The sequence below is a fragment of the Eutrigla gurnardus genome (genome assembly GCF_963514095.1).
Source record: "Eutrigla gurnardus genome assembly, chromosome: 19".
In the NCBI taxonomy this organism is placed as follows: Eukaryota; Metazoa; Chordata; class Actinopteri; order Perciformes; family Triglidae; genus Eutrigla; species Eutrigla gurnardus.
In genome coordinates, this window is record NC_139930.1 from 22,724,320 (window position 1) to 22,733,507 (window position 9,188).

General features: G+C 42.1%; 1 protein-coding gene across 1 annotated transcript; it reads right to left on the bottom strand.

Moving 5' to 3' along the window:
- Positions 1-56: 56 nt before the first annotated feature.
- Positions 57-9,188, bottom strand: grk5 (G protein-coupled receptor kinase 5). Its single transcript, XM_084034932.1, has 16 exons — positions 8,953-9,188; positions 8,212-8,301; positions 8,011-8,123; positions 7,309-7,386; positions 7,107-7,204; positions 6,939-7,031; positions 6,673-6,736; positions 5,320-5,460; positions 4,328-4,518; positions 3,666-3,703; positions 3,077-3,166; positions 2,154-2,362; positions 1,932-2,069; positions 1,321-1,458; positions 1,101-1,232; positions 57-532 (listed from the first exon to the last, which is right to left on the bottom strand). The coding sequence occupies exons 1-16, from the start codon at positions 9,002-9,004 to the stop codon at positions 443-445; spliced, it is 1,755 nt and encodes a 584-aa protein (XP_083891058.1). The 5' UTR covers positions 9,005-9,188; the 3' UTR covers positions 57-442.

A 9,188-nucleotide genomic window follows, 5' to 3' on the forward strand; every position in this document is an offset into this window, starting at 1 on the left:
GACAACTGTTATATGCAAATGTAATATTGTATCCATTAAATCGGAACCACTGCATTAAAAAAAAAAACTGGTTTATTCAGCCATTTCAGCTAAAACAGTGCAACTGGTGAAATAAGTGGAGAAGTAGCGTCATACTGCTTTTAAGTACTTTACAAAAAAACATTAACTTGATTTTAAAAATAGACGGTTGGTGAATCAACTCACAGAACAATACAATTACATATTTCAGATTTTTTTCTTTTTTTTACCTGAGAAAAAAAAAATACAAAAGCAAGTAGTGAAAGGAGATCAATACAAACACAAAGAAACATTAAAGTTGTTTACATTTACAGGATATGTTGTAGTTTGTGTCTCCGCCTCTTTAAAGAAGTCTGTATGTGTGTGTGTGTGTGTGCACGTGTGTGTGAGTGCACGTGTGTGTGTGCACGCGCTGGGATAGCCCTCAGAGCGCCGTACTGACCAGTCCTGACTTCATGTAGGTTTCACTGGTAATCAAACTCTGTCTGCTTTCATCTGACTGCTCTGAAGAAAGCTGTTAAGAGGAAAGAAACGTTCAGCTTCGAGAAATGGAATGCACACTAACTCAAGTACTGGAAGTACAACTTTGAGGTACTTTTTTTCCCACCACCACATCTCTGAGGCAAATATTGTACTTTAGTTACTTTTTCAGATTACAGTTTTTCTCAGAGATTATCAGACTTTTTTTCCCCCTCTTGTGTGATTTTATGATCGCAGAGGATTTTATTTTCCCATTTTTTAAAATGTTATATTGATGTTTTTCTTGTAAATCTGCCACTTAATCTCAGTGATTATTACATTTTTTTCTTGGTACATTTTTTTCTAGGAAATTCCTAAAGTGGATTAAGAATTTTTTTTTTTAATGTTTTAAAACATTGAACATACACGGTGATATTAATCCAGAAACATCATATATGATAGTAAACACTAACGGGGAACATTTAACTGCAACATCAATACTTCAGTAATGTTTTGAGTGCAGTACTTTTACTTGTGGAGTATTTTCACAGTGTGGTACTAGTACTTTTACGACGGTAAAGGATCTGTATATTCCTCCCACCACTGCAGTAGTATGTTCTTACGTTTCTGCGGAAGATGCGGTCCAGCAGGCTGCGTTTGGGGTTCTCAGGGTTCTGGGACCAGTCGAGGTCAGGAGATCTAGATCCATCAGGTCCGAACATGTTCAGCTCCCTGAAACATCCCGTCTCTATGATCTACAGGACGGGAAGAGGAAGACACTGAGGTTCCTGATTCTGTAGTCTGGACTGACATTGTGACAGAAATGACAGGATATGAACGTACGTCGTTTTGCCATGTTATGGGGACGCAGCCTGTGTTGAAATTGGAGTAGAAGTCGGTGTCTTTCTGGTCTAGAGTGACCCCCTTCACGATAGAGAACTCTTCAATGTCCTGCACGTCGCTGCAGTACACCAGTCTGGGCTATAGGGGCAAAAACAGACAGTAAGAACAGACTGAAATGTATTTAATGTATTACTCCTTCCTCTGAAAAACACCATTTATCAACCACAAGTGGAAGAAAGTTTAAGTACAATTCTGAGGTACTTCCCATTTTCTGATATTGATTTTCTTGACATTACAGCATTTCAGAGTGAAATATTGTACAATTAATTTAGAACTTATAATAATTACAAGTTATGGCTAATTATATTCCTGATTCAGATTATTAATCTAAAACATAACTGACTAATAAACTGAGCTGCTGGCCAAACAAAGTCGTGGACAGATATGGAGCTGGACCGTCACTCACACACGCATGCGGCTGTTCGCATGATCGTCCCTGCGAAATTATGGACAATCCTTCTGCATGTTAACTTAGCAGTGCGTTTGCTTGTGACATAGCGTGTTGATGCGGCCCACGTCGGACGTTTAAACCAAACAATGAGGGTACCTACATCAGGTTTGAATGGAGGCGTAACGAGTCCGGCCTCCAGCATCCTGAAGTTTACTTTCTTGAAGAAACGATGTGACTTGACTTCTGCCCCCCCTGAGCTCCCACAGCCCAACCTCGCTTTTGGGTCTTTGGTCAGCAGCTGCGACACAGGAAAGAAAAAAAACCTGCTTAGTTTGTTGAAAAAGGTGGACTTTGGATTTGATCGACGGGTTTCTGGACTTACTGAGGAACAGAGGTCCTTCGCCTTCTTGCTGAACTTGTTGCTGTATTCGAACTCTTCCGACTGGATCCTCCTCTCCATCTCGGAGGCGTTGGGATTCTCTCCTCGGGTCCGGAGCGGAGGCAAACCTGAGGTCATCTCATAAACCAGGCAGCCGAGGCCCCACCAGTCGACGCTCGTCCCGTAATTCTTGTGGCCCATCACCTCGGGAGCTGAAAGGATGCAGATCAATAATAATGTAGATATTGGTGTTTTCCTCTTGGATTTGTACATGGTTTTATGGAGATTTTAATCCCACTTTTTAGCGCAGTTCAGGACTCTGAGGTCTTATTAACCTCAAATATTAGCGACATCGCTACGTTGATGATAACATACTGTACATTCCTATGCATGTCGATTACTTTTTGGCTATTTTCATGAATATACAGAAGACCAGTGTATGACTGTGGAAGACCAGGTGAAAACGTTTTGCCAGGATAATTTGTGAAGGATCATCTTTCAAAAGTCCTTATTTTTGAGTGAGAACAGGCAAATTAAAACTCACCTGGAAGAAAACAATGTGTAGTGGTAATTAGAGTGTGGACTAGTGGTGCACTTTGGCCTCTGGTGGCTGAAATAAGTATTACAACAACAAACACACAAGTCGCCTTCCAAAACCTTTTCTTTTCTCCACCTGTTTCACAGATGCATTTCATTTTAAGGCATTTAGAAACACAGAAGAGAAAAATATATAGATCAGACTCAGAGAATGGATCACTATAGCCTCTTGAGGCTTCCTCAGATAGTATATTATTTTTATTTTACCCATAAAGCAGCAGGGACACTAAGCGATGAAAGGTTATTACTTTAGTTTATTTACAGAGCCACCAGCAGAAATCAGCATCTTAGCCAACAGCCTCCATCAGTCCTGTGAGGTGTTTTCTTACCCATATATCCCAGCGTGCCCACCTTCCCGCGCACCAGACCCCCCTCAGTCAGCCTCACCGCCAGGCCCAGGTCAGAGATGCGGATGTGACCTTCAGGGAACAAATAACAAGTATGATGACAGACTTTGTTTAATCATCTCTTTCCTTCCACGCCCTCCGGCTCTATGTAGGAGGCAAACCAAGAAGTTGTTGGAACTAAAACAACCATGTGGCGGCTCTAAGCACTGGAACCTGCCGTGCTCAATCAAGACTAAGACAAAAAGTCAGTTGTGCGTGGCCTGAAACACGATGCCGAGAATGAAGGAACAGGTGCAGAGAGGCTTCTTAAAATAGACGCCACACCTGAGTCCCACAGGCCTTTTCACTTCCTGCACCTGCATTTGTTTGAACCCCTGTCAGTGCCGCCGTCTGGCTCGACTTGAACTGTTATCATTCCGGTTAATTTCACCGCTAAAAATAGCTGAGCGAGAAGACGGACGTCATTTCGTCACGACTCCGTGGTTTGGAATGTGACGTTCCTGCGTGTTGTTGTCCAACATGAGCCGGTGTGTTTAGTGAACAGGAGGTGTTTTAGTGTGGCGGCACATACCGTTGTCGTCCAGCAGAATGTTTTCTGGTTTCAGGTCCCTGCAAGTTCAGCGAGGAGATATTGCATAAAGTCAGCAGTGGAATGTCAGTAAATACAATTCCACACGCAAACCTTTCCTACTTGCACTGCATTTATTTGACAGCTTTAGTAACTTAAAAAGCAGAATTTATGTGAAGAGTTTCTAAAATGTAATGTTTTGTCATAAATTTGTCTTCTTATACAAACAGTGGAAATGAGTCTATTAATAGAAAATGTAAACTGTTTCCAGTTGTAATAATGTTAATAGTGTTAATGTTATTAGTGCATGTCTCATTTCTTACTATTTTTACAAACCAGACAACCGATTCATTTCAGTTTAAAATGCATCAGTAATAATAATCTAATGATAAAATATATAATCAGTCACAGATTTAATACTTTTAACTACATTTTTCTGATTACATAATTTTACTGAACTTACATTGTTGTCAATGCGGGACTTTTATACTTGAACTTTGGCAGTGTGGTGTAAGTTATTTAACTATAACAGGGTATTTTACTGTGTGGTCATTGTTACTGTAATCAAGTATAACTGTGCTATTAGTTATTTTAATGTAATAGAGTATTAGTTAGTTAGTACTTGTACTAAAGGATCTGAATATACATCTAATACATAAACACACCTGTATAATATTGAGTTCTGATGCAGGTGGGTTAAACCACAGCAGACCTCTGCGGCGTAGAACTGCACTCTGTTTTTGTCCAGGCCGGCCACGCCGATGTTATGAATGTGAAACTTCAAGTCGCCGCCGCTCATCATGGTCAGAACCATACAGAGGGCGTGCTTGGTCTCGTAGGCGTACGCCAGATTCACCTGAAACGGAGAACCGTGAAGTGCATGTTGGCAACAGTGAGGCTCGTTGATGCGGTTTTAATGGCTACAAAGCCAGTACTTCTTCATTGGATGTTTTGTCTTTTGTTAATTTATTCACAATAGAAAACTAATGGAATATCACCAGAGACTTATCTCTTATGTGATCTTGAAAGCTTCTTTTTTAGACGATAGAAAGCGAAAGGTTTAAACCAAGAAATAGGAGTAGAATGGACATTGAACTGTTTTCAGTAGGTCATGTGACAAATGCAAAACAAAATGGTGATAGTTGTTAGTAGTCGTAGTGACAAACGCCTCAATGGGGCTGTAAAGTGATGTCACAGCTCACCAGGAAGAGAAGGGGCGGATGTCTGTCTGGCTAGTTAGCTAGGTAGCTAGTTAGCTTGTCCTTCTCCTGAGTCAATCACTAACTCATTTTCTGTTACTGGTGTAAAGAATTAGATAGCTAACTAGCCACCGATGCGTTAGTTAGTAAGCTAGCTTGCTAATTCCACAGCTTTAACGTGTCACTTGTTCCTTAAAATGATGTAAACAAAGTAGTGAGCCGGTGTGATAAGAGTGAGGGTGAAACATTAAGTAGTTAAATGTTCCTCATGTCTCTGCTTTCTAACATCACGACTCCACTGATAGTCGCTACGCTGCAACAGTCGTTGTGGCAACTGGACATACAAAAATGTCTGCCGCTCCAACCAACCTGCTCTATGGATTTTTGATGGGACAGTCCATTCTACTACTTTATTTCCACGGGTTAAACAGAAAGAGGTTAACTGGTGATCATCTCACCACAAATCTGCTGTTCAGCCCTTCCAGGATCTCCTTCTCGTTCAGAGCCATGGTCTCTCCTCTCCTCTTCTTCACGTGAGTCTTCTCCAACTTTTTGCAGGCGTACATCATTCCTGTGGCTCGCAGCTGACAAGCCCACACCTGAAAGGTTAAGATTGTGACACATGACTTAGTATTGCACTTCCATAAAGTCGGAGGACTTTGGAGGGACAGAATAAAAGGGTTCCTGAACATCCTGGTTTGAGTCAAACTCCAAAAACACTGGATCCCACAATTCCCGTAATGCAAGTAAATAGCATATATTGGTAGGCCCTCCCTGATTGGTAAATGCCCTTGACTTTTAAACTCCATCCAAGAAATGTTTTGATTACTTTCTTGGTATTCAGGAACTTCCTTGTTTCCCCAAACTAAGTACAAACAGCCACCATGAACTTCATTCCAGTGACTCTTGTTTCCTGGGTAAAACTCCAACCTTGCATCGGTCTTGTGAATATTCCCATATCTGCATGACGCCTCTCACCCTGAGCAACTCCAGAAAAGATGATAGTCCCCCTCCTCGCCAAGAGTTTGGTTCCCCCCTCATTGCTATCCAATTAGATCCAGTTGACACCGCTTTACCTCCTGCAACAGCTCTGGTTCCTTCCCCGCCAGAGAGGGGACGTTCCATGTCCTTAGAGCCAGTCTGTGATGCCATGGTTTTGCAAGCCCAGGTCCTCACATTGTGTCTGCTGTCCGACTCACACACCCCAATGCCTATCCATGCAAGCGGTGGGCCCACAGGGCACCGGCTCCATGTAGACTTTTTCGTGGAGCTCCCCTCCGAGGTCTGGTTCCAGAAGGGGGTTCACTTTCAACTCCTTTCTGGCGGTTTCATATAGAATTCACTCTTGGTTTAGCCCCTCCCCTAGGACCACTTTGCTTTGGGCGACCCTACCCGGAGGTATACCCCCTGAGAACACCCCTCTATCTCTCTTTTCTGATGAAGCATCATCTTCTTCTTCCGTAGCTACTTAGCTACCAAGCTGTTCAGGTTACTGTAGTATGTCATAGGCTGTCCTGGTTCTGGTTTTATGAGCTTTTCTACTGGAGAAGTTTCCTATTAAAGCAGGGGCAGTGGTTCTGGAAAAAATGCAACTGTCGATTCTTTATAATTCCCTATTTTGAAGCTGTAAGTATCACAAATGAATTCACCTCTCTTCTGATCTATTGTAGGTTGAGGTAGATATCTTGGAGACAGATATCTGAAAACCCTGGACAAAACTACAGAGAGCTAAATGGAAAGACAAGTTTTTCCTTTGAGTGAAGTAATATCTATGACAGAGAAATGTGAGGGTGATGTGGCTGCAGTCTTACCTCTCCAAACCCTCCTTTCCCCAGAAGTCTGTATTGTCTAAACGTCTGCTTGGTGATGGGTTGCCTTCAGGAGTAAAACAAGTTGTTGTTTTCATGAATTAATGGAATCCGTTTAAAAAAAAAAAAGAGAGAGTCAACAGTGAATGCATCAGAGCCTTCCCCGTACAAGCAGATAAACCAGCTACCCAACCATCCACTGATTTTTTTTTTTTTATGCATTGTCTTTTACGTGTCTTATTTCCTTGTTTCAGAACACACATACTGACCTCTCCAACATCTTCCACTGCAGGAAACGGTCAAAAAACATGCTCCCCTGGTACTGGATGAAGGGATCTCCACAGAGGTATTTATGTAGGTCTCTAACACATTAAACACACAGGTTAGTCCGTACTTTTAAACAAACGTGTGACCAGAAAGAGCATGTGCAGACTTACTCCCTGCATTCATGGAAGACGTCCATACAGGGGTTGAGCTCCAGTCTCTGGATGCAGCTCTGTTCACGCTTCAGCACGACGGACACACACTGATTGGACTGAGGCGACGTGGGCGAAGACGTTTAAAACGGCGTTAATATCGTTAGTGTGGTTGTCAGAGTGGATGCAGAACTGGTTTATGTTATGTGTGTCGTTGTCACACCTGACTCATGAAGAATCTCTGAATGATGCTGATGCCGAAAGCTCTCCTCTCTTCGTCCGACTTCGTCTCAAAGGCATCCTGAAGAAGACGAAGAAGAAATGGATGCACGTGTGCAGAAGCGAGTACGAATGTGTCCAGGCCAGTAAAACTCATTCACGATATCCACGATATCCTGAATTTATTATCGCGTCACTAAAACGGACATTTTTGCAGTGGTCACATCCAGCGTACAATATCGACTGCCCACTTTCTCATAGTCGGTGTACCATTATAAATAGGGATAAAAAACGTTATCGGGATTATCGTAAATATCGCTGCGAGTGACTTGAAAAAGTTGTGTGAGTCTAAGAAATAGATTTTTTCTTTATTAATGGAACCAGATATGAGTCCATATAATTCATGATCATCTTATTTAAGATTATTTAATGGATTTTCACCAAAACGACGTGTCTAAAAATAATTTTTTACATGTAAGGAGATACCAGGATGTTTTATTGTGACTCACGTCCCACGCCTAATAATAAACTTGTGGTGAAATACACAGATGACGCTGTCCTCAGACTTAGAGTGACTGAACTTAATTAAAAAAGAAGCTTTTCCTGCACTGCAACGACGGATTGGGCTCCACCTTGTTGTGTTTTGGTGATATAATTAATTAGGTTTACTCGAATTGTTAACAGTGACAGACAGGTGGAAGTGTACCAGAGAATCCTGCAGGGAGATGTAGTTCTGCAGATCAGGTCGACTCCGACAGAAGAGCTGGAACAGTTTCTTGCCGATGGGCTGCTTCACACAGAGACTGTAGTAGTCTCGCTCTGATGGAGAAATGAATGAGGTGTGAAACCATGCAGCAGAACATCGACATGTATTTAGATGTGTACACACACACACACACACACACACCTATGTTCATGGCCAGGTCCATACACTGACTAATGTGGGAGAAGCGGAGCATCTCTTTCCACTTCCAGCTCCTGCCTTTACTGCCTCCACCTGCAGACACAAGAACCCGGAGTCATGTTGTGAAAACATACATCATCGGAGAGATGATGGCTATAAATGCGTCTATTAACAATGAGTCACAACCGTGCACCCGTAGTGTAGCCTATATGCGTGCGTGCCTGGCCCGTCAGGTTTCAGACAATAGTATGCTACAGTGAATGAACTATTTATAGCTCTGGGAACAGGTAGGCAAAGCCTGTGGGACCGCATTACTTACTTTCACCCTGAAGTGGCCATGCTGTCACGTGAACATGACAGCTCAATCTCCCCAAAGCACACTTGTTGACTAACTCACAGGTAACAGCACAAGTGTGGTACATGTAATACTTCAGTTTTCCCTCTGCAGTCGATTTGTTCACCAGGAATGTCAATCATTTGAGGACAAAATAAAGGCTCCGAGCTTGTAATGTGTCAACAGTTTTGGTCCCGTCTCGTCCTTCAACACGGAGTTGTTTAGGGAAGTTACCGTTCAAACTCAAACTCAAATTATATATTATAATCAGCCTCTTGTTTGGTCTAAATTTAGTTCTATAAATATATTCATGACAAATACAAAGATTACATGTCTCTTTTGTCTAGTAACAATCACAGAGAAAATACGTTTTTGGACAAATTCTGTAGAAAAGAAAAACCTTCTCTTACCTTCTCTGGCTTTAATCAGAGTATTATTTGCCATTATACTTTCAATCTCCATCTATGCGTGTGTTTATCCTCCTTCTCTCAAAGCGGCCACACAATCCAATGTTCATGCACTGACTGTGATAAAATAAGATGTCATCACCAGCCACAACAACAATAATAAAAACAGCAACAGTCCAGTTGGTTGGGTTGGCGGAGCGAGGAGTGCTGCTGTCGCTGTCTAACCTGCAACCTGTTAC

What these genes read in the sequence shown, in the direction of transcription:
- grk5 (XM_084034932.1), bottom strand. Translation starts at nt 9,004, where the DNA reads ATGGAGATTGAAAGTATAATGGCAAATAATACTCTGATTAAAGCCAGA. An exon ending in CGAAGGACCTCTGTTCCTCA is followed by an intron (nt 2,070 to 2,153) that starts GTAAGTCCAGAA and finishes CCTGTGTCGCAG; the next exon opens with CTGCTGACCAAAGACCCAAA. An exon ending in ACCGCATCTTCCGCAGAAAC is followed by an intron (nt 533 to 1,100) that starts GTAAGAACATAC and finishes TCCTCTTAACAG; the next exon opens with CTTTCTTCAGAGCAGTCAGA.